The sequence below is a fragment of the Alexandromys fortis genome, unplaced genomic scaffold, assembly GCF_014885135.2.
Source record: "Alexandromys fortis isolate MF-2015 unplaced genomic scaffold, M_Fortis_MF-2015_v1.1 scaffold_42, whole genome shotgun sequence".
NCBI classification, from domain to species: Eukaryota; Metazoa; Chordata; class Mammalia; order Rodentia; family Cricetidae; genus Alexandromys; species Alexandromys fortis.
In genome coordinates, this window is record NW_026067934.1 from 7,514,836 (window position 1) to 7,540,167 (window position 25,332).

Consider the following 25,332-nt stretch of genomic DNA (forward strand, 5'->3'; position numbering starts at 1 on the left):
CTCATCTTTGCTCACTTCTGATTGGTCATCCTCATGGCTGATTAACATGTACTCTCCTGGAACGCTGAAGGCCTCTGCCTTCCTGTACTTGAGCTTTCTCTAATCTCCTGAACTTTGTTGTTGTCGTCCTAGACATTGGACCTAGGGTCTTGTTTATGGTGGAATCAGAGAGGAAATACATAATAAACACGCCCTTCTTCTTGGTGTGGGTCTGAAGATCCTTGTTCATAACTCTAGGCAGGGAAGCCATATTGCTGGGGGGGGGGGGAGGATAATCAGAGAATCCTTGGAAACCTTTCAAGTGGCAAAGCTATTTTATATTTTGAGATAGGGTCTTGGCCCAGCTTTTCTAGCATGGGACCATCAGGTCCAACTTTTGTTTTTAATGTGGAGACTTGTTTTAAGTATCTTTGCTCATCTACTTACTGCCAATATCATCCTTCTTTTATCTTTTATGTCCTTTATGTTAACTCATGAACCAACATTTCTTCCCGGAGTTGTTCCTAGTCCGGCCTTGTGCCACTAGTTGGGCCTCAGCTGTATGAACGGCACAGCCACATCAGCCCTAACAGCCGAGGGGCAGCCAACCCCAGGAGCTTTGGTCTCTAGCATACAAACAGCAAAAGGAGGGAGACATCTAGCTGGGACAGAGAAGTAAGATTTAACGTCATCATATTTATTACGTTCTGGAACAATACACATTCACATCTTTTGAGTACAGTACATTTGGCACAATAATGTTTACAATGAAGTTACACTAATGGATGGCAAGAGATTAAAATCACATCCAGAAAGGAAAAAAAAAGTGTACAAAGAAAGCTTCACAATACAAAATAAAACCCCTAAAATTGAATACATTTTCTATTAGCCAGAATTATTTTGCACATCATTTAAAAAGAGGTAATTTTTAAGCCTTCTTTTATTTTTAAAGCAAGAATGAACTGTGTTTTCACTGTTGGAGGAAAAAAATATGTTTCTACTTCACAAAGTCCATCGATGAGAGGAATGGAGGAGATACTATCCTTCATGTAGGCTTTTGGCATTTTTTTTTTTTTGCAGTTTATTTTTTCTAAAAGAAAGAGAGTGAGAGTTGAAAAGATAGGAACCTGGCAGAAATGGATCAGTGTGGCTATCCTCAACTCGGCGGCACTGGAGCCCGAGCACAGGGCCCAGAGTTCCACCACTGCGTCCCATTCCTTGTGCCTAAGCTCTTGCTGAAAAGACTCAGTACCCGTCCAAGGAACTCACACCAGTGCGGATCTTCATTGGATTCAAATCTGCCTGTGTGAGAACAGCATTGGCCAGAGGTATCCTAGCCAGCCGGCTATGGGCACCGAAAAGGAGCCAGGGCACTGACTGCTTACTGCTTGCTGGTGGAATGTATTGTTTGATTTCCCAGTAACAGTGCCAGTTGGCTGGGAAGAAGGGCCTAGCCCCCACTGTCATGTGAATACCACCAAGCCCTGGAAAGCAGCCACTTGGTATTGGTCTTGGCTGTCCAACATTCATGATAGTAAAGGAAGCTGAGGACAAAGAGAGAGGAGAGAGGGGAAAAGAGAAAGAGAGAGAGATTATATGATATCTGAGTATGATGGGCGTATTATCATGTTTTTCTAAACAATGAGATGATACCACCATGAAGATGTTTCTGTGCTTGTTATCCACTCCAAAAGATAGTCTTCCCCCAGTATGTCAAGTCACTGAAGATAAATTAAATTAACCTAATGTTCTTCATCACTTCCCTGGTATGCCAAACATACAGATTGATACAGCATAGTATTTAATATTTGCAATCATCATAAGAACAGATCACAGTTACACCTGAGTTTTTCATTAAAAAAAAAAAATAGCAGAAGAGAACTGAAGGTCATTATCAGTAAGAAAGGCTGTGCTCAGCCAGATGCAAATAGGGACACATTTAGTATGGGCCCAAAATAGTCACTGTCCAAGCTTGGCAACCACTATGGAGAACATTCCTCTCCGTCTGCCATCTACATCAGGGCGTGACGGAGCACAGGAGAACCGTGTGAATTTAGTATAGCTCATCATATGGTTACATCTTTAACCCAAAAGGAAATAAACAAATACAAGGGGCCCCAGCCCTCCCTAGAAAGACACATACCTCTCTCTCAGTAACTTGAACCGGTAGCTGATAAGAGGATTGCACCTGGACATTATTATAGCTATTCTTTCATCGACTACAGTTGTATAATATGCCTGAGCATGCAGCAGTTGATACCTCTAGATTCAATGAGTTAATTCCACAGGCCTTGCAGCAAACACTATATACAAAAAAAAAAAAAAAAAAAAAAAAAAAAAAAAAAAAAAAAAAAAAAAAAAAAAAAAAAAGCAAAAAACTTCATTAGTGCCACTTTGCCACTCACAAGTATATATATTTAGGGGCAGTTGGGAAATCCACGTGCAACAGTTGGAATGGATTCCATTCCCTGCTAAATCAGTTCAATACAATAGGTAATCAAATGACCTTCAGGGAACATATACACAAAGCCACAGAGAACCCTTGGGAGTCAGAGACTAACACTGTCAGCATTATCTATGGGAGGTAATATCAGTCCATTAAGTAGAGTCCATGTGAATTGCCATTGCGTGCCACCAAAACTCTGGCCACATCCCGCTACCCTGTCGGTCTTCAAACCATTTGTTCTTCAGTCTCCCGACGCCTTCTGCCTGACCCAGGCTGAGCTTCCTTCCTCGCATTCCCACGCAGAGACTGCACTTTACACACCGAATGTTCCAAACCACAACACAGTGGTACTGCCATTTTGTAGAAGTGCACAGAAGATAGAGTTTATGCTGGGAACTTGGGGGGGGGGGTGGGGAACCGGAGCAAGAATTTGGGAGTTGAGCTTTTCTGGAAGCTCAGGGTCTCGGTTGTTGCTCTGGCGGCCTCTGTGCTCAGGGGGAATTCTCACGATGATCAGCCAGAGTTTCCCTTGCTGCCTTTGCATAGCCCTCATGTGTCACTAAAGCACTAATAATAAACTTTGGACGACTGGATTCTCACTGTGCGTTAGCCCTTTAATATCTACCTGCATTCACACTGGGATGTCTATCTTTTGGCCAATTAGAAAGTGAACTTGGTAACAGGTTTGTTTTTTTTTTTTTTTTTTTTAAATGTTAAAGTGTTCAAACTCAAAATAATTTCTTCCAGGAGATACAAATGTACACAACTTTGGCATGCTCAAAAAAAGCTAGAACCAAAGCAAGCAGGATTGTGCAATTCCAGAGTGAACTGACACAGCTGGCCTGCCTGAGCATCCCCGGGCTCCTCCCAGCAAGGGCGTGCCTTGGGGGCACCTGCCCTTACAGGGAAGAAACACCAGTCTCCTCCTAGGTAGGAGGGTAGGGATGACAGGCTGGGGAGGAGGAGGGATGAGAGGAGAGGAGAGTCAGGGTTCCATATCCAGCGGCAGAGCCAGAGTCCTGGTGTTGGCTTTCTTTCTTTGTTTTCCTTTGTAATAAAAAAAACTGAATTGCTTCAGGGTTGCAGACGGACGGACAATCCAATTCCCGCACTGCACACAGCTACCCACAGAGCGATACAATTCAAATCGTGTGTTTCTGGTCGAGTCTAGACCCCAAGAGTGCCTTCTGGTCACTGGGAGGGTAGGGAAGGACATGGCCTGGGGTGAGGGATTGTAATAAATAGAGTGGACATGGGTCTGGGGCTCTGGGGAGGAGGAACAGTTCGAGACCTTCCGAGCCTCTGCGACGTGGAATTCTCTCAGCACCCTCCTTGCAGCGTCAGCTAATCCACCTGAGGCAGCTTCTCTCTCAGGGCATCAGGTCTTCGCCAAAGTAGGAGAAGCCTCTGAATTCCTCCTGGTTGATCTGCTTCACTATCGCTTCGTCCACAAGCGTAAGGACCGGCTCTTCCCGGGTAAAGTCCTGGTCAAAGTTATTGACGTCTCTTTTGGTTTTCTGTGGAGAGAAAAGAGAAGGTGCTGAGTTGAGGCTTGACGTCCTTCCTGAGGCCCCTCTCCCCTGCAGGGAGACTGGGCATCCAGGTGACCAGCCTCTCGCCAACACGAGCCTCTAGCTACTGGGAGCAGATACAGGGCTATTCCAATGAGGCAATAATGGATGGCCCCAGGACCCAGAGGTGAAGAGGAGGAGAGCAAGAATGAGTTAAGGTGAGAAGGAAGAGGGTGCGTGAGTATGATGGAAAAGCAGGGAAGTGGGATTCCCGCGGGCTGAGTGTGCAGTGTGGGTATGTGTGTGCGTGTGCGTCTGTGTGTGCGTGTGTGTTTGCATAGACTGGGAAGCACAGCTGCTATCTCTTATCACCTTTTAGCATCACTGTAAGTGTCCATCTCCTTGAAGACAGTCCTTGTTGTACCCAGGGGACAAACTTAAATCCATCTGCCCAAAGTCTCCCATGTTTTCCACAGAGACAGACCTGATAGCCTTGCCGTATCTGCTTCATACGACCTCTCTGAGGAGAAGGATGGGTCACCAGTAGGACAGGGGGATGCCTTCTTTGACTCCCGTCCGCCCTCATCATTACCTGACTTTATGGTCCCATGGCTTGGTCATTATTACAATGTTGACTCAACATTGCTTACAGTGTTTCCATACTTTTGTCTATACTAGTGGTTCTCAACCTGTGGGTTGAGACCCTTAGAGAGGGTGGAATGCCCCTTTTATAGGATCACCTAGGACCATCAGAAAACACAGCTATCTACATTAGCATTCATAACAGCAGTGACAAAATTAACAGTTATGAAGTAACAGCATATAATTTTATGGTTGGGGTCACCACCACATGAGAAAATGTATTAAAGGGTTGCAATATTAGGAAGGTCGAGAACCACTGCTCTAGACCATAAGGGCCTTCCTTCTCTTGGTCAACTTTAGGTTGATGGCAGCTCTGCCGCAATAAATAAGAATCTACTGAATTAAGTCAGAAAACCTACGATGACTTATTCCCCAGCTCAGAAGCACATGCCCACTAGACATTCAAGTTTCTAGAGGAAATCTATGTGGTTCCTGGTTTCTAGGGCTTGGGTAGAGGGAAGCCATCAACACACCCACATATTTATTCTGGTTTGGGGAGAGGATCAGGAAGTGTCAACAATACCCCCACCTTTAAGGGCTTACACCTGAGTAAAAGAGCCAGCGTGCTTGTTTGGGATGTGCTGTTTTAGCTACGAAGAACTTCCTCAGAGAAGTCGGGATTTGGCTAGGACCTGAAGAATGGTTTAGAATGCGGTGGTATAGATGAGAGGAAGGTGGGATAAAGCAGGGGTCAAGAACATACAACATACAACATACAACAGAACAGGGGGTTTTCCGAGCTGCCTGGGCCAGAGCCCAGTGAGGGATGGTCAGAAGGTAAGGCTGGAGTCTGGCCACAGAGACCTTCAATGCCAAGCCTATAGAACTGAGCACAGTGTGGGGTCCAGTGGAAAGGCTGGAGGCCCTCCAAACAGTGTCTTTTTAGACCCTGGTTAACTGGTAGTTAGTGGCCTAGATGACGAGATACACCTCATAGAAACGTTAGAGTCACCATTTAAAGGATTATTAATAAGGAAATCTGCTGCCCTCAATGGAAACCCGTAACCTTAAAGGTTAAAACGTAGTCTGTGTTTGAGTCAAAGCTACCTGTTGTGTCTGTTTTTGGACAGTCACCATGAGTGTGAACAAATTCAAATCTCTGAGAAACTTTAGAAGAAAGAAACCTGGTCCATTTTGCTTAGGCTAGACTTCCTCAAACTCAACATGAAACTTTCCATCCCGACCACCTGAATAATGTCTTCAAAGTTTCCCAAGAGGAAAATTTTACAGGGGAGTTGGGAGGTAGCGCTCCAGAGCTTCTGAAGGCATCTTCATATTCATTCGCTCATTCGATCCTTGGACCAGGCAAGCACTTTGATTCCAGTTTTCTAGCAGAGGCAACTGTGACTCAGAGAGGTTTGGTGGCTTGGCTGCGGTTACCCTACTGGGAAAGAGCCAGACTCCTATCCAGGTCTCAGTATGATGCCTCCTCCCCCAGAAGAACTTAAGGAGATGTGAACCCTGTAGAAAGGGGATGATGTACAAGACAAGGGCCAAGTCCAACCAGGAGACATGTTTTTATAAGAACCCAATAGTTTTTTTTTTTAAGTCAGAAGGGCCTGGCACAGACAAACAGGAAGATAACTGGAAATCGCAGTGAGAGGGAATAGAGGAGGCTGGCAGAGGAGCCAGCCCAATGACCCAGATTAGACAGGATGATGGACAAGAAGGAGCAGGGACGAGCTACTCGTCTGTGAGTTACAGAGTTCGGGGCAGACACCGTGAAAGAAGACAGTGTAAACCACGAGAAGAGAATAAATGTTCAGAAACAGGATCTGTGGCTGGGTATGGCTGTGGTCCCTTTGGAGGGGATCTCTGATGTAGTGTGCTCTTCTCTGACAGGAAGGTTGGCCTGGGGCAGGATTAGCTCTTCTCCTTCTGGGGTGTCCGAGCCAGAGGAAAGAGAGGACCTGAGCAAAGAGCTGCTTCAGAGAGGGACAACAAAGTTGGTTCCTAGGGTGATGTAAGCCGGCTGTGGGGCGATGGTGACTGGGGAAGAACATGGCAGCAGTTGTTCTGGGGAGTCTCTGTGAAAGGAGGGAGGGGTCACAGAGCAAAAGGATGGGGAGGGCTGTGCTCAGTGAAGGATGGCCAGAGGGACTTCGGGGTGGGGGGGATAGAGAGGTAGCAACGACTTATAAAGTAGCAGGCATTGTCCAAAGGGCACCCAAGTGGCACATCCTCTAGTGGCCAGAGTGAAAGGCTCCCGGAGGAGGAGGTAAGATCCACAGGGTAGGGCGGGAGGGAGGAAGGATCCATTTGGAACAGAGCTAAAGATGAGCTGAAATTCCAGGGCAGGGAAACGTCTGTCCTGGTCCACCCATCAACTAGCCACCAAAGAGGGCAGGGTGCATAGAAGGAGCCTCAGAAAACCCATAGGCTCTTCGGCATTAGCTGCCTTTGTTTACTTAATGGCTCGCATCTCATCAGTCAGTCATTAGTGACGGATTAGTGCTCATTACTCATAGGCACTGGCTTGCTTCCTTGAGGTCAGCTGGGCACAGCAGTGGAGTGAGAGTCCACAGTGTGTCCATGCTTCACAGCTCGCTGGTTCTGTGTTTCAAGAACCAGGCTCAGCTGCTACATCTAGACTTGATTCTTCCATGAGCTAGCCTGGAGAGTCGTCTAGTCATTTCTCAAGGGAATCCCAGAATCATCTGAGTGCATTCAAGAGAGCATCCCATTTTCCCCTCCGACAGGTCATCTAGGAATACTGCTGGGCATCAAAGCCATGTTCGTACATGGCAGCCAGGCGTTCTACCATAGAGTCACATCCCCATGCCAGAGGATGCCACTCCCGCTGGCCTCTACAGACAACGGGCCACAGCTCCTTGCACAGCTTGGCTCCTGGCCCTATTACCCTGAGAGATATTGTAAGTGCATGTTAGTTACCCATTTCCAATTTAAATAGATAATAGCCCCACAGGATGCAATTCCTGACTGTTGGGGACGGGAGGCTTGGGACATTTTTACAAAGCCTCTCTCCCTCTATCGCTGCATAGGCAGCATAGGACCCCCAATCAGAAAGGGCTGAGATGGTCTCCTTTGTTCACTAATTTTTTCTTTCCAATACTTCTGCTTTCTTCACAGTACACCCAAGACTCAACTGCACAGTTCAAACTCGGACGTTACTGGTCAGTCCACATGCCTTTCCAGTGCTCATACTGCATAGCCTAACACGTGTCGCTGGACACATGGAACATCATTCTGACTCTGCAGACCTTCCTCCTCTACGGCCTTTCTCACAGCCTCTGGGCCACACTCAGGGAGGATGCACGGAGAAACACGAAGACCGCTGTCTCCGATATTGTCTTTCCCTGCTTACAGGACACTGATGTTAAGCTCTGTGGGCACTGTTTTTCTGTCTGTGAAACTGTGGAGGTGGCAATACCCTACAGGCTGCCAGGTGTATTAGGTGAGCACCTGATGGCGGTGGGCACCGTGTGCTCACAACACACAGCTCTCAATTGTGTCCATGCCACTGAGGAGCATCTTGGAAGCTAGGGGACAACCCTGCATCTCTCTCTATGGCTCCAAATCCTAAGCCAGTGCTACCTTGGGGCCTTCCTGAATGACCCAGCACTTTATTTACTGATCGAGATTCTTCTACAGTACCTGGTGATTCTGAGAACCAAGTCCCAAATTCCGATGCCTGCTCACTTTTAAGGCTTTAGGATCCTGTGCCTGTGTGTGTAGTTGGAACAGTGTGCTCTGCCAGCACTACTGGGCACTGCTGACCCGTACGAGGCTCCACACTCACAGGGCGTCTTCATGTCCCTGTGCTTTGCACAGCTCACCTTCTGCCTGGAGTACACCCTCTCTTCCCAGCCTGTAGTCCTTCTCTGTTTCTCTTTTCTATCTCAGTGTGAATGCCCTTCCCTCAGAAAGCCTTGCTTGTCCACTGTGAGTGGTCTGAGAGGACCCTTGTGAGTGGATGTCCACCACTTCTCCATTCTTGCACACCATGGGCCTCTCTGCGAGCCCTATACAAGCTGGGATGGGCTTGAGCTCACCGTTCCACCCTCAGTACAATGCCTGTGATTGACGTCTACAGGCGTCTGCTGGAAGAAACGAATGAGCATCTCTTACTGCTGCTGTGTCTAAAGCAGCAAAGTGACCTGGATTCAGGGCCAATGGCTGCCATTCTGCCAGAGGGGTTTGTCTGATGGGGAAGTGGAGGCGGGAGAGGGGCGGGATAATGTCTGACTCACGAGGAGTCTGCAGTTGGACAGTCCAGACAAGGCCCGAGCCCCAGGGGCCTATGAGTGGGAGTTAGGCCTAACTGATGGGCTCTCTTGTCCTAGTGCCCCAGGCAAAGTTAGCTCTCTAATTGCTGCTACAAGATAGGAACAGTAACCAGATGGGGTTTGGGGAAATTCCATCAAGACAGAAGCGTTTAGGGCCTCGAGTTCTAAGATGAGGTGTTGGGTATGTATGTTAGAGGTCAGCATCAGAGGAAAACAATTCCTGCTTCCTCTGGCATTTCTTCAGCAATGGAAGCTTAGGCTCAGGAGATGCAAACCTGGCTCCAAGGAAGAGGCATGTTTCCAGCATCCACAGTGGGGGATAGAGGAAGAATTTGGGGAAAGCAGCTTCATAGCTTCCCACATCTGAGAGACTCCACCCAAGAAACAAAGCCCCAGGGACCCAACTTATCCTTCAGGCCAGGAGGCCCTCTGGGTAGCATGGTAGACCCCAGCCAGCACCGAGGTGGGTTCTGGTTACTTTTTGCCTGGCAAGGGCGATTCTCTCATAGCTCTCATACACTGAGCTCCTAATGCCAGCTCGTGGAGGAGCTGTACTGTTTGTCTCTGTGACATCTGCCTCTGTCCTGATCTGACGGCCAGATTAGTTGATGACTGTACTCTTATGGTCTGTGTCATGGGACTGGCCCTCAAGTGTCTGTCTCGCTGGTCCCTCTCAGGCTCTTCTGCTTGGTGTGAGGGACAGAGACAAGATCGCACAGTGGTAGAGTTCAGGAAACCACGCCTTACAGCTGTGGCTGAAAACAGGGGTACAGGATGCCTATGTATGGCCTCCTGTTAGGCTTCTCTTGTCTCCCTCAACACCAGCATTTCCTGACTCCCTGTCTTCCCAGGTCCCCACAGGTTAGCCTCTTGCATTTGACTCTTCTAATGTGTCATATGGGTCACCTTCCTCTTCGATAGTCCTAGAGGTATCCACTGCAAAGGAGGTGACAGGAGATAGATACTTCATGTTTATGAGCTAGAAATAATTTTATTTCATTTAAACAACTCTTCCACTGTAAAATGTCAATATTCTAAGTTTTACTTTTCCCCCTTCATAGAATGATCCAAAACAAGAAACAAGAATTCCAATCAGGAAGGTGCTTTCTCAGCATCTACTAACTGGGACTTTTGACATGCATGCTCATTGCAAACACATGCTCATCAATAGAGCATATGGAAAGAGGCGCACACACATGCTGGTATGTAAAATTAAATGGAATAAGGAGGGTTTTATTCTGGAGTGCTGACTAGCTAAAATGAGGGCTGGGACAGAATTTCAAGTTAACTCTCAAGTTAGAAACTTCTCTAAACACAATCCTCCTTATTTAATTATTTCATTAGTTATTTAGTTATTTTTGATACAGAGTTTCTCTATGTGGCTCTGCTGTCCTGGAGCTCTCTTTGTAGATCATGGTGGCCTTCAATTCAGAGACGGCCTGCCCCTGTCTCCGAGTGCTGGGATCAGAGGTGTGTGCCACCTCCGCCCGGCTAAGCATTCATTTCTATAACACTCATCCGGGAGGGGGAACTGGGAATACACACACTTAGAGCACTTCCCCACCAGTCAGACGGGATTTACCATTCTTTCTCTAAGCATCCCCAAGTGAAGTAATGGAACTTTTTAGATTCTTGCTTTAAGAACACTCAGCTCCGGGTCGCTAAGCTGATTCAGAGGGTAAAGGTATCTCCTGCCAAACCTGAATACCTGAGCTGGATCTCTGGGACGTGCATGGTGGAAGAAAGGACCAACTTCTGAAAATTGCCCTCTGATGTCCACTCGTGCCTGAGCATGCCCCCATACACATAAATAAGAAATGTAAAAATATCAAAAATAGCATCCACCTAGAAATAACCCCATATTTTCCTAAATACTATTCCTGAATGCTAGATCATGTGCCCGTCTCCAGCTGCTTGGCTCTGTTGGCTATTCTGTCGTGTTCAAGTTGGCACAAGCTGGGGCAGCCACAGCAGAACCCTTGACCACAGGGCCCAGGGCAGTGGCTTAGTTCCAGATCGACATGGGAGTCACTTGGGAGGGCCCTAACCAATATGGTCAGTGCTCTACATCCAGAGAGTCTCCTTAACTCCTCTGAGGTCTGGCCTGGGCATGAGCTATTAAGGATGCCTAAGTGAGCTTTATGAAGAGTAATTCATGACTTTCTCTTAGGCTTCAGTTCCCTCTAAGGAGTTCTTGCCCTAATCTTTGTAGGCTATGTTTCTCTTTTGGGGAAAATGCACTGCACACACGATCACAACTTTGCTTCATTTAATTTTGTCTTTTGGGGGGTGTGTGTGCTGAGTATGCGTGTGTGGTATATGTATGTGTGTAGGTATGTGTACCTGTGTGTTGTGTGTGCTGAGTGTTGTATGCGTGTTATGTGTGTTGGTGTAGTGTGTATGTGTGTTTCATGTATGCGTATTGCATGTGTGTGTAGGGTGCGTGTGTGTGTTGTGTGCATGTGTGTGTGGTGAATGTGTGTGTGCATGGTGTATATGTGTGTATGCTGAGTGTGTAGGTTGTGTGTATAGTGAGTATGTATGTTCTGTGTATGTATATGTGTGTGGTTTTATGTGTTTTGTTTGTGGTATATGTGTGTAGGTGTGGTGAGTATGTGTTGTGTGCTGTGTATGTGGTATGTGTGTGTAGTGTGGTATATATGTGTGTGTGTAGTGTGTGTGCATATGTGCGGTGTGTGTATGTGTGTGTGGTATGTGGTGTGTGTGTAGGAGGGTGCTGGGGATAGAACAGAACCCTTAGCTTCATGCATGCTCAGCCAGTGTTCTGCCACTCAGCTACAGCCACAGCCTGTCCCTGTGTAACAGAGGCTGTTGGTCTATCAAAAAAAAGCACAGCTCTCTAGAAACCTAAGCCTTGCTGCAGATCAGGAACTCGGCTCCACAGTGGTGGGGCTCGGCCTCTGTATTTCAACAGCTCTGAGGGATTCAGATGCACAGCCTGGCTGAGGCTATGTACGGAGGGTGGATCACTTTCTTTTTTGTTATAAGCTTCAAAACAGTCTTCTGGATGTTGAAAAGCTTGTTCAGGAGCCCCCAGTTCTGGATTCAGCTCCTTGAAGTTCATGCTAACTGGGCATTTCTTTCAGTTTCTCTCTTCCATCTATAATTGATACTTCTTGAAAAATAAAATAATAAAATAAAATAACAGAGACATCTGAAAGCTTGCCAGTGAACCTCACTAGTTTCTTTGTAAGCCACTCTGAGAGGTAGGATGCTCAGTAGCTAGCCTTCATGCCTTCTGCCTGACCACCTAGATCAGAGGTTCCTAATCTGTGGGCTGCCACCCTCACAAGGTTACGGATCAGGTATTTACATTGTGATTCATAATAGTGGCAAAGTCACGGCTATGAAGTAGCAATAAAATAATTTTATGGTTGATGATCAGCAACAGCATGAGGAACTGCAGCATTAGGGAGGTTGACAACTTCTAATCTAGATTCTATTTGTATGGTTGCAAGTTGCCATGTGGATGCTGGGACTTGAACCTCTGGAAAAAGCAGCCAGTGCTCTTAACTGCTGAGCCATCTAGCCCCCTAGATTTTATTCTGGATTCTCCAATTACCAACACTTCTAGCCTTGGGCAAATATGTCATCTCCATGTCTTCATTTACATAAAACAGGGGCGTTAATCCTATTCCCCCGCCATATATTTCAGGATCAAGAGACTGAATACACTCAAGTGGGAACGCCAAATGCCATAATTATTAGCATGGTCCATCTCAAACATCGACCAAAGCCGTCGGGATGGAGCAAACAGCATCATCTTTTGGTTGATCCAAGAAAAGCCTTCTGTCTGGTGTCACTTTGTAGCAGCAATGTCCTTTCATCTCCTATGCCTGCTAAGTCTAGAAGTGGCCAGCCTTCACTTCCAGCAGAGTCAAGTGTGTGACCACTCAAAAGAAGCTTCCTTAGCTGGTTATATTTAGGAATATATATGTATATGCAATCCATATGTGCATGCAGGAGCAAATGATGACAAAGCAGGCCAGGAATCTGAAGGAGAGGGAAGAGGCATATGGGAGGGTTTGGAGGGAGGGAAGGGGAAATGTCATGATTAAGTTACAGCCTTAAAAAAATAAACAAACAGAAATGAGAAAAACAAAAAGAACCTTGTGTGCCTGCTCCACCCCCTCCCCCTGGCTTTATGTTCCCTGATGTAACATCCATGGTAGTGGTATGTGGGCTGTGCACCCTGGTGGGATATATGTATACTTTCTGAAACAAGGCAACATGAAGAAGAGCAAACAGCAGAAGCCAGATTTTGCTTTGAGCACTGCTTCCTGTTGCTGCTATCTATGAAGAACAGGCACGCACAGGGCCCTGGGGGCCTGGGGCATTGGGTGCAGCAGAGCCTGACAAAGTGGGGCCAGGCGCCTCTGGTCCTGATGCCACCTGCCTGGAGCCAAGGCTCAGGTGCCTTGGTCTTCTCAGTCTCCAAGAAGTGCCCACACCACCTGCCTGGAGCAAAGACTTGAGCGCTTAGGGCTTCTCAATTTCCAAGAAGTGCCCACACCACCTGCCTGGAGCAAAGACTCAGTGTTTAGGGCTTCTTATTTTCCAAGAAGTGTCTCCACTTGCTTCTCCTCTTTAATAATCTGAGGTTCAAAATTAGACAATACAATCTCTGACAACCATCCATTCTCTGCTGCACATGGGCCGCAGTCCTGGAGTTGCGACCACTACTCTCATTTCATAAAGCTGCTTGAGCCTTGGATGAGAGAAGAAGGCCGACACTAATTTCTCTTTAAAACATGAACGATGAGCTTTACAGCAGCTAAATTCAGAACCCTGCACTCAGTTCCTGGCCACTCCCTGGTCTAAAGAGGAAAAAGGAGGTTTGGGGGAGGAGGTGGTCAGAACAAAAAGACAGGAACCACAGAAGCCACAGATGGGGGACCCCACAATCCCCAATCCCCATCACAGTATGGCAGCTCTCCACAATAACCAACTTCTGCGGGGCATTGTGAACATTCTCTCTCTCTCTCTCTCTCTCTCTCTCTCTCTCTCTCTCTCTCTCTCTGTTGTAACTTAATCATGGCATTTCCCCCCTTCCTTTTTCTCTCCACACACACACTTCTTGCCTTCCTGGCCTAGAACTCAGTCATCCCCCATGTCTTTAGTGTGGGGATAACAGGCATTGCCCACCATACCTGGGATATTCACATACATGTATTAATATGCAAGTATATAATATGTACATGTAAGATATATGCATTTATATGTAATACATGTGCACATCCATTTCACTTTTTAATCTGGTATCTGGTGGAGGTCTAATGTAGGTCCTCACCTTCTACCTTGTAGAGGCACAGCCTCTAGTTTCGGCCCTGTGCTCTGCACTCCAGGCTGTTGACCCAGGAGCTTCCAGCTGAGTTTCTGTCTCCACCTCTGGTCTCACTTTAGTGTGCTGGGATTATGGGTGTGTACCACTGCAATCAACTTTTCACCCGGGTTCTGAGGCTTGAACTTCGGTCATTGTACTTGTGGACTCCTTACTTTTAGATGATAAGACATCTCCCAAGTCATTTTAATTAACTAATTATTCTATCTATCTATCTATCTATCTATCTATCTATCTATCATCTATCTTGTTTTTTAGAGACAGGGTTTCTCAGCATAGCCTTGGCTGTCCTGGAACTAGCTCTTGTAGACCAGGTTGGCCTCGAACTCACAGAGATCCGCCTGCCTCTGCCTCCCAAGTGCTGGAATTAAACGCATGCACTGACACCGCCCAGCGTAATTAATTAATTTTTGCTTATTTATTTTTGCAGATAGGGTTTTTGGTAGCCAAGGCTGATCCTGAGCTTCTGATCCTCCTGCCTCTGCCTCCCAGGGTGGATTACAGATGTAAGTCACTACCATTGTGTTCTTAAAATGAACCAAACCGCCTCAGCCCGCTAGTCATTCTGAACAACCGACCACAGCTGAATTCCATCAGCCAGCTGTTGAATGGAATTCACTTCTCTTCCCCTCCTTCTAGTTATTGTTTACTAAACTACTCGTTTCTTAAAGAAATTCCATTTGCAGGCTTACTTTAGAAAAAGGAGGAAAGTAACTCTAGAATCCCAGCATTACCTACTCCCCACACCCAGCAACTGTTCTAAAAGCCAGAGGGCTCAGCCAGCTACTCTTTCTGCATTGGCTGAGCCTCCCAGACAACCACTGGCTTCCGTCACACAGGACAGGGCAGGTGGTCACAAAACCTCTAACACTTGTTGGCATGTTCCTTGGAACAAAACTCCTATAAAACTATAGTGCTGGTTTGGAAGCTTCCAGAAGGAAGGGGGTGAGACCCAATCACAACTTCCCAGTGGCTTCTGCTCCCACAGAAGCAAGAACCACATTCTTTGCCCTCTGCTAATAGTTAGATAAGAAGATTTAAGGCTATTTTCAAAAATATTTCTACCATTGTCTACATTCTGTGGCATGATTTTTTTTTATGAGACAGAGTTTCTCTGTGTAACATCCCTGGCTGTCCTGGAACTCACCCTGTGGACCAGACTGGCCTCGAACTCACAGAGACCCACCTGCCTCTGCTTCCCAAGTGCTGGGATTAAAGGCATGCGCCACCACTGGAAGGCAGTTTGGTTATTTTAAGCAAATGTAAGGCATGTAGAATCTCGGGAATCTGGGGGCCCAGACTGTGGCGGTCCTCTCCGTGGACTTGACTGGACACTTCTGAGGCCCTTGCGCTCATCTGTGAGGGTGTCTGTGCAGAGAATTTTAACTGAGAAGGGGATGGCCCACCCCGAATGTGCATGGAACATTCTCTTGTGCTGGTGACCTGGTCTGACTAAAAAGGGGAAAGGGAGGAAGCCAGCTAAGAGCCCGTCTGTCTGCTCCTGCCACCATGCCTTCCTAGCCATGGTGGTCTGCGTCTTCTCTGTGAGCCTAGTAAACCTTTTCTCTCTTAAGTTCTTCAGCAAGGCACGTGGTCACAGCGAGGAGAAAGGTGACTAACATAGCCTAAAGCAAGAGTTGACAAATTCCTCTAAAAGGCCAGATAGTAAACAGGTCAGACTCTGTGAGCCAGGGAGCGTCTGTTGCCACCATACCACGGCTCCACGCTTGTAGCACAAAGGCGTTATGGACACCATGCCACAGAATGGCCCTGGGTAGCATTCCAATAAAACTTTATTCAGATTCTGACATCAGACTCTCACACCTGGAGAAGCTGTTTATTCAAGAAGGGAAATCAGGGTCTCGTGAGCATACAGCACGATACAGCTATGTGTGTTGTATGTAGTGGCAAACTTAGGTTTCCCTGGTGAGAATGTACTGTGTTAGGTTTTTGACGGGGCGGCACACTGATTTAGAGTTGAGGTACAGTTTGCTTGTCTTACACGCAAGATTCTGGGTTCATCCTCAGGACTGCAGTGAGTCTCACTGATGAAGCAAATCCTTATAAAAGCTGACTTCCTGTGGTATTGCAGCTATCTCTGAGTGACACATACAGGGAGAAGTTTCCCAGGACACAAGGAACCCCTCAAGCTTCAATGACTATATCATGCCCCATGGGGGAGGCTGTAATAAAGGGGGGTGCTCCTCCTAGATAAAGACCACATGGAGTCAGTTGCCTGAGACCATTAACTCCAGGAACACCTTTATCCCCTTTCCCCTGCTCTTGGAAAAGAGGCTTTGTGGGCAGTGCTCACAACTACCTACCTAGGCCTGCCCAGCATCCACAAGAACACTCCGGCTAGGACCATTTGACTACAAAACCTGGCAACAGAAATAGAAAGCCTAAATTCCAGCTGAGAGTCCTGTGGAGCTGATTGAGTCTGCTCTGCCCGTCTTCAGCACACATGAACAAACTTCCCTTTGCTTGAACGAACTCTGGAGAGCCTAGCAGGGAGCACCAGGCCCAAACCGCCCTTCAAGAGCAGAACTGAGGGCAGGAGAGGGTTAATCTCCGTTTACAGGGCTGCATACCAGCCCCAAGACCTGATGCTAAGGACAGGAGTCTTTTGGTGCCATGTGGTAAAGGAATGCCCTTTCTTGGAAGATTGTCCCCAAAGCCACTGACTGGTCCTCTCTCGCACCTCAGCCACCCTTCCTCCCTGCCTGGAACTCCTCTTTCTTGGCAGTTGTGGCTAACTGATGGCTCAGCTAATGGCTGTCTTCCATAGCCCAGTGTTCCATGTGTGTGGGTATCAGCCTGGTGTTTCTCCCTGCCATGGTGCCTGGCACAGCCTCAGTGGGAAAAAGTAATAAAGCTCAGAGCGACAGACTTGGCTAGATGTGGACCCTGCACGAGTGCCTTAGGTGCCCCGACACACGAAACCTGCAGCCACTCTTAAGGGCAGGTGGGTGCTGCCATATTCTACTGTGAGGATGAAAGCCAGACTTATAGGCAGGCATTAAGCGACTTGCCCAAGCGCCTTCAGCCTTCAGCAAGCAGTGAGTCAGGGCTGGTGTTTAGTTTCTTCTGCCTAAGGCTGGGTTCCCTGGCATGAGCCACCCTGCCTCCCAGTAGGACCTACCTGCCAGGAGGCATAGATGTGGTGATCTATGCACCTGGCTAGAAGACTCTGCCTCGCCAAAGCTTACCAGTTATAGGACTTCTGCCAGTTGTGTGGCTGCACCAAAAGAAAATGAATTCACCTCTCATTGCCTAGTTCGTTCAGCCCCCGTGACTGTTAGGATTTTGGTCTTGGAGCTGGAGAGACAGTTCAGTGATTGAAAGAACTTAGTGTTCTTGCAGAGGAAAATGGGTTTGGTTCCTAGCACCCACATGACAGCTTAGAATTACCTGAAACTCCAGTTCTATGACATCTGATCCTGACCTCGGTGAGCTCTTGTACGCATGTGATATAAATACATACTCACTGACACACACACACACACACAATAAAATAAACATCTAAAAAAGATTCCAAGGTCATTTCTTACACCTTATGGGGGCAGCACGCACCTAATTCATAGTCCTTAGAAGTTTGGAGCTTTTTATGTATGTCCCAGTACATATCACTTCATGCTATCACTACAAGATTCAGCAAACCATAGTTTACATGTACTCTCTGTGATGTGTTCTGTATTTTGTTCCAATGCTCTGTCTCTTCTATTCTTTTCTGCCCCATCCTAACCTATTTTTCCACTGAACTGATTTGACAGCCTACTACTAGGTGGATCTTGAGGTTTGGCAAGAAGGTCTTGGGGGTGCTCAGAGGCTTAGCATGGTATGGAAAACACGGATGAACAGCTGTAGGAAGAGATATCACCCTGTCTACTGCTGCTTCTTGGGCCCCAAGTCACAGAGCAGGGCCCTGCAGTGTACAGGCTGTACATGGCTGAGCATGCAGCAGTAACATCTGAGGTTGGTAATGCATCAGGAGACCGAGTCTCCAGCTGGAAGCAGGCAGCAGACCATGGCAAACCTGAGCTAACTGGCAGTCACCACGGACTGTGGGTGTTTCAGTGTCGTGTCACTGCTAAGAGCTGGAGTCTTCAAGAGGGAAACATTGCAGCCTGGCCCTGGCCAAGCCCAGCATTCTCTTCTCACCAGCCTCTCCCACTCCCCCCGCCTTATTTATGAAAATGTGCTGGCTAGAGATCAGCTCTCTTGGCCTAGGATTTACTATTATGCTGCCTGCTGGCTTCTAAACAGTAACCGTAAACATTCAAATATGTGTCTCTCGCGTCAAGGTGAGATCACCGCTTTCTCTCTCGATTCAACAGCAAGTGTAGGTTTCCTAATATAGGTTCTAATTACTTTACACTTCCAGGCATAGACTGGCACTGCCATAAAAGGTGAGGAGAGACTTTAGAGATAAATTCGGGAGAAAAATACTGTCCTGACAAGGGCTGTAGAGATCTCTAAGATTTACAGAGTGTAACATCTGCTCATCCCCAAAGAGACCAAACACCTGCACTATATCAGGAGACATCCTAAGTGCAGGGGATGCACCATGAACGAAGAAAGCAGTGAAGCCCCTCAGTAGAAGTAACTGTTGACCTTGGCTCATGGGTCTGAGGTCGTGCACTGGACCCTTGTCTCTACGTTAGGGCATGACTGGAATTTTCTATAATAAAAACTTAAAACTATGAGCCCTACCCTTAAAGACATGATGCCAAGTGGAATGCAACACAACAACCAAAGAAAAAACAGACACACAGTGTGTGGTTCCATTTACGTAAAACTTGAAAAAAAACTGAAATAGCAGCTACAAGAGGAAGCTGAGAAGATGGGGACAGTTCAGTTGGGCAAACACTCGCTATGCAAGCAGGAGGACCTGAGTTTGCTTCCTGGAACCTACACAAAAAATAAGCTGGGTATGTGGGCACCTGTAATCCAGCACTGGGAAGGCAGAGGCGTGTAGATGGCGCCGCCTCATTGGCCAACTGGCCTAGTTTAATATGGGAGTACTACATCAATGAAGAATCTTTGTATCAAAAAACAAGGTGGGCAATGCCTGAGTTAATGCTGGATGTCATTTCTGGCTACACACACACACACACACACACACACACACACACAGAGAGAGAGAGAGAGAGAGAGAGAGAGAGAGAGAGAGAGAGAGCTGTACATGAACACATATTCCAAAAGAAAAGACTAGACTCTCTCCTGTAGAAAAAGTAAATCAAAGCTGTTCCGAGCTAAGGAACCAGGCCCTTCTGGAGAGGATGGAGGTGGTCCTTGCACTTACTGTGTGGGCAGAAAGACAGGTACAGATACTTTTAGAATTCATCACAATCGTATAGTCCATTGTACAGTGTACTGTCAGAAATTTTAGAACCCCACAGATTCCTTCCCTCATGAAGCATGGTGACATGGAGAGCTGCAAGGAGTCTTGGGGACTACTTAAACCCTTTTCTGTATCTGAGGGGAGCAGACTGCCCTAGTAACTCGTTCAGGGTCGTGCAGGCTGCAGGGGCCAGTTCCCAGGTGTCTCGTCTTCTCCTTAGCCCACTGCCTGTGATGCAGAATAAGAGTATAATTCTGAAACTCTGTATTTTGGGGTGGCTCTATTCTGGGTTATTTGGGACCAGCGTGGTACTTAGGGCCCAAGTCTGTCACACTTCTCTGGAAAGACTTCAAAGGGAGATGGTTGCTGTAGGAGGAGTCAGCTTCTGTCTCCAGGAAAGCTAGAGTTCATGCTGCAAGTCATCCCAGTTATCAAGCGTACTCTGTAGAGCTTGTCTCTATAAAAGGCCGAAGGTTTCATGCTTCACTGGTCCAGCCTTAGCGATCCAGACTCATCTGGACTCACACGACACGCGGGGCTCCGTGGAAACCCTTCAATGTGGAGTATGTCTTGGGAATGAGAATTCAGAAAAACATGGCTAAAAGATGGCTAGTGTGCCTGTGGTCAGGCCCCTTCACTTTGAAAAGATAAAGGTTGATGTGATGTCATCATAGACGACAAACCTGTCGAATTCCAGAATTCTACAGTCATACTTCCATATTACTCTTTTTTCCTCCCTGAGACAGGGTTTCTCTGTGTAGCCCTGGCTGATCTGAAGCCCACTTTGTAGATCAGGCTACCCTTGAACTCACAGAGATACATCTGCCTCTGCCTCCCTGAGTGCTGGATTAAGGGAGTGTGCTATCACACTGAGCTGAATATTACTTTTAGGTTACATCTGGCACCCAACAAGGGGCACAAACCCATGACTCTGGGATTATGAGTCCCATGCTATGTGTCTCTGGGTTTTTATTAATTGTGCTATACACATCCAAGTCTACTTGCTCCTTCCACTGTTGGCACAAACAATAGGAGTAAACAGGGCATCCATACCCCATAAACAAAAGTAGACTTGGGGGGCTTCTTTCTGTCATGACTGACAATTCCATGGAGATTCAAGGCATGGACTTTGAGGCTGGTACAGGCAGAGGATCCCATGAGCATGCCCAGTGTGCCTATATACTGTACTCTGCAGAGAGTAAAGGTGGGCTGGAGGCCGTAAAGGCTGCAGGACTGAGCTCCTTCTTCGGAAGTACTGAGGCTGTTTATTATTTTCCTTTATAAAGGAAAGGAGCCAGCCTCAGAGCTCTGTCACTGCTCTCCTGGCTGCTGGCCTATCCTTCAAAACTCTCTACAAGGCACACTGCTCCTTTAGCAAGGTGGCCCCATGTTTAAGATGGAGGGTGGGACTCTTGGCATCGTGGAGAAGCCTGTCTGGTGGGCTCCTCTTATTGACCCTGGCTTTCTCATCCTTTGATAGGCCAGGCTTACCGTTCTTCTCCTCAGCTGTGTCAGCAGAGTTCTGGAGCTTTTCCTCACTATTACCACCTATATATTCCAATCAGTTTCTTCCTGTACTCTCACTTTGTCTAGGCACTGCACGCAGAGTGTTGGTAGAAAGATTTCTGTTTTGCCGTTGCCAATGTTCTCCTCCAGGACTGCAAGGAGAGGACCAAGGATGGCTCTATCATGTTGGTTAGAAGTGGAATAAAGCCACCTTCCCACAGATGCTTCTCTCTTTGACCATCTTCATCTTTCTCTGCCCAGATGTGGCTTCTCCAGCCAGCTGGCTCTGCTTTCCCCTGCCTCTCTCCCTCTCCATCACACTTAGCTGCACAGAGCCTCCCATACTTTCAACAGGTAGGTGTGGGTTGTATGTGTATGGTCGAGTATTGATGGGGTAAGGAGGAGATTAAGTTCAATAAATACTATGCCGATGAACTCATGACGGTACAACCCAACCCAACAGCCATAAAGACATAAAGAATACTCATGAGCCCAGGGAAAGGCCCAATCAAGTCCAGAACTCACTAGACGGGCTCTGACCCTTTTCTGGGATGTTAGGAGGACTGACGTGAAGTACTGCCTAGTCTTTCACCACAACCCACAGGAAGACTCCTGGAATCAGACTTCTCAGATGGCAAAAATGGCTAGTCTGGGTTTTCACCCCATAACGGCTTGGTTAAGGGACATCCAGATGTCTGTGCCCTGGAATGGTGTTCATTGATGACAGCTACCATGCCAACGCCAGGACACTGGAAAGCACACAGCTGCATTCAGCCAAAACACTCCTGAGAATGAAGGCAGAGCGAACACATGTGGTGAGCAAGTCACAGAGCAAAGAAAGGCAACTTGGGCCAGATGTGGTGAAGCATGGGAGGTGGAGGGTGGGGATTAGGAGCTTGAAGACACAGCTACCTGCAGTCCAGTCTGGGCTACATAGCTCTCTATTCTAAAAACAAAGGGATTGTGCCACGAAGCAACCTTTGGCACCATCACAAGAGATAAAACTTGAGAATCTCCCATCTGGCGAGTCACCCTTTGCTGTACCAATGACTGCATCAGAATTAAGGCCATTAGCCTCTGCAGAGACTCCTGAGTGGCATTTCTTCCCAGTCTTCGGATACTATTTTACCTCCTTATAGCTACTGCCCTGAGAGGTGGTGCTGCCCCGTATCTGGACTCTCTTGATCTCTGTGTGACAGACGTGTTACACAGACCAGCTTCCCCCAGACTTAGGCTCCTTGTCTTCCTCACTATCCTGTTTGCTGGGTACCAGACACAGCGCTCATCATTCTAAGATCCCACAGGCCAAAGTGGAAGGCCACAGTTTTGTCCGATTCCCAAGCCCAAGTACCATATGATTTCCCATAATACTTAATTACTCTTGGTTCCCGGAGCCTTGGTGAGAAAGGAAGAGCGCCTTCAGACTAAGGAAAAACAGTATGAAGGGAGAGAGTGGAACTAAACTTTCCCAAGGAGCTAGGAGCACACAAGGCATCTTAGGCTCGCTACTGGTCTTGTGTTCAAGTCTACGAGAGAACTATTCTCACTCCATTTTACAGAGAAGACGGTCTGAGGATCAGGGTGAAGTGGTTTCTCGTAATCTTAAGGTTATCCTGAGACAGTAATCATAGTCAGCCCCAGTCCCTCTGTGATCAAAGCCAGTACCCTGTCCTCTGTAGCACGCCGTCACTTAACCGACCAACAAAAACAGGGATGTGGACTTTCCCTGTGGCCTCTAGACCTGGGCCAGAGCCCCCCTGGCTCTTTGTGAGAGTGAATAGCCTCTTGGGGGGAAGGGATCTCACTCTGACATGGAAGTTGTCTTGGAGGTGTCTTTGGTGAAGGACCCTGCAAAGCCCTGGTCCTGATACACCAGGATGGAAGATGATGATGGTGTCTCATTGTCCTCTGCATTACCGTCCATGCTAGTCGGGTCCCTGGGCAGGTGGACCAGCATTAGGGGGAGGGGATGCCTGCCCAGCCGGGCTCCTCCTGGGGCTGCTAAGTAAGTGAGCATGTGAGTTCTTGAGCCCACTTCCCAGGTTTTCTCTCAGCACAGCCCAGTCATGCAGGAGCATGCAGGGGGGGCTTCCATCGGGGTCCTGCCATGCAGCATGGATGGCTGAATGGAGACGGATCATGAGGTTGAGAAGGGCCTCTATGTTATGGGGCCTGTGGGCTCACCTACCTGGAGAGACTCCCCACTCTGGAAGCCTTACCTTACAGAGGGACATTCACACTGAAGCAAACTTGAAAAGAGAGAACACGTACACAAAGAAAGTTTACTTGGCCAGTATTTCCCTTGTTGCCTTTGGCGTTCATGGAGGACAGCTAGGGCTCTGAGGGAAGCAGCTCTCTCCCTCATAACTGGCTTGCTCCCATTCCAGTGGTGAAACCCCCAGAGCCTGTGATCTCAGAGTCTAATTCTTTGGGGTGCACCAAATGGGAACCAGAAGTGAGCTGACTAGCCCCACAATCTGCAGTGTCAGCCATACCAAATACATCTCTTCTCCCCTCAATCCCCCCAAAAGATAAGCCTACTGGGAGCACAAAAACTAGATGAGGGAGACGTATTAGTGATCAGACACCATCACCATCTTGGAAGGAAGGCTCCGGTGAGACAGTGTTCACACTTGGCTGTCACCTCTAGTCTAGTTCACACTTGGAAGGAAGGCTCCAGTGAGACAGAGTTCACACTTGACTCTCACCTCGAGTCTAGTTCACACTTGGAGGGAGGGCTCCAGTGAGACAGTATTTACACTTGGCTGTCACCTCTAGTCTAGTTCATACTTGGAGAGAAGGCTCCAATGAGAGTATTCACACTTGGCTGTCATCTCTAGTCTAGTTCACATTTGGAGGGAAGGCTCCAATGAGAGTGTTCACACTTGGCTGTCACCTCTAGTCTAGTTCACACTTGGAGGGAAGGCTCCAGTGAGACAGTGTTCACACTTGGCTGTCACCTCTAGTCTAGTTCACACTTCTCCGGAGGGAAGGCTCTAGTGAGACAGTGTTCACACTTGGCTGTCACCTCTAGTCTAAGGAGTTTGCTGGCTTTTGTTGATTTGACTGCACGTCCATAGAGCTTTATGGTTGGTGTTGATGGCATATCATTTCTATAAAATCAGTGTATGGGTGCACAGAGCTGGGACGGGAGGAACACACAGGGAACATGAGGGAGGAGGGTATAGCAATCGAGAAGACACACGAGAAGAGACTTTCCATGCTGAAGCAGAAGCCACTGAGTGGGGGCCCACACAAAGGGGTGACAGCCTGCAGGCTGGAAACCCCCATTGCACTCCTAACCTCTGGGGAACCAGAGCAAGGGTTACACAGTGAGGCTGAGACGCCAGAGGCACAGGATTCTCAGCTTAGCAAACACGTCAGGAAGGCAGAGCGCCCGCAGGGACAGCAGCCAGGGGAGGTATGCGATGGAAACTGACCAGAGGCCAAATTCCAGCCTCCAATCTGAACAATCTCTTTGGTGATACCTTCAGAGGTGGGAGGCTTCCTGTGGAGGGGATGGGATGGGAGTCAGGTCGGAAGCTGCTCTGATGTCGCCCTCAGCCCCTGTGAGTGTGAGCGGGACCCAGTCTTCAGGTGAACCCGCCATGGCAGAAACGGTTTTGCCTGGTGTGATGGGTTGGTGGAGACTTAAGAGTTCTAGAGACACAAGATACTACATCGTGGCTATTCTCAAATGCTAGACTGGATGCTAGGACCACTCCTGGGCCCAACAAAACCAATTCCCCCTGAATCCACCAGGCTGACCTGCCAGGTGACTCAGCTCTGGTAGTGAGTAAGGGAACTGAGGTAGTGGCTGCTGAGTAGGTTTCTGGGGAGTGGTGGCATTCTGGTATAAGGCCAACAGGGCAGAGCTGGAGAATAAGTGGAGTTAGTTCCAAAGAGAAGAAAGCCAGGCTTTCTCGTGCCCTCCAGCACCTGAGCACACTTCCCTAAAGGTGTCTGTGTTAATGGGTGTGTGGGGGTTGGGAGGTGGGGTGTCTTTTCTGAACCTGCCTTATTTACTGGTTTAAGCTTGTGCCCAGTTTCTTTGTGTGCTAGCGACACCTCCAAGGCCAGTGCTCTCTGCTCAGAGAGCTTATCTTTTCCTTCACACGGGATCTATCCCTTCATGTGCCATCTGTCTGGAAGACAGGATCCAAACACTTCACAGTGGCCTGGCGTATAGTCCCATGTCCTCATTGCTTTTTCTCGGTGTTGAACTATCTTTCCTTCCTTGAGCTCTCCCAGGAAGGCAAATGACATGTCCTCCATATATAAGATACCCGAGGCCA

General features: G+C 47.8%; 1 protein-coding gene across 1 annotated transcript in view; it reads right to left on the reverse strand.

Moving 5' to 3' along the window:
* Nucleotides 1–2,347: 2,347 nt before the first annotated feature.
* The window catches only part of Prkce (protein kinase C epsilon), a 514,828-nt gene continuing 491,843 nt past the window's right edge, over nucleotides 2,348–25,332 (reverse strand). The window contains exon 15 of the mRNA XM_050146031.1: nucleotides 2,348–3,942. Coding sequence (XP_050001988.1) covers nucleotides 3,796–3,942 — 147 coding nt within the window. The 3' untranslated portion in view covers nucleotides 2,348–3,795. The remainder of the gene's footprint in view (nucleotides 3,943–25,332) is intronic.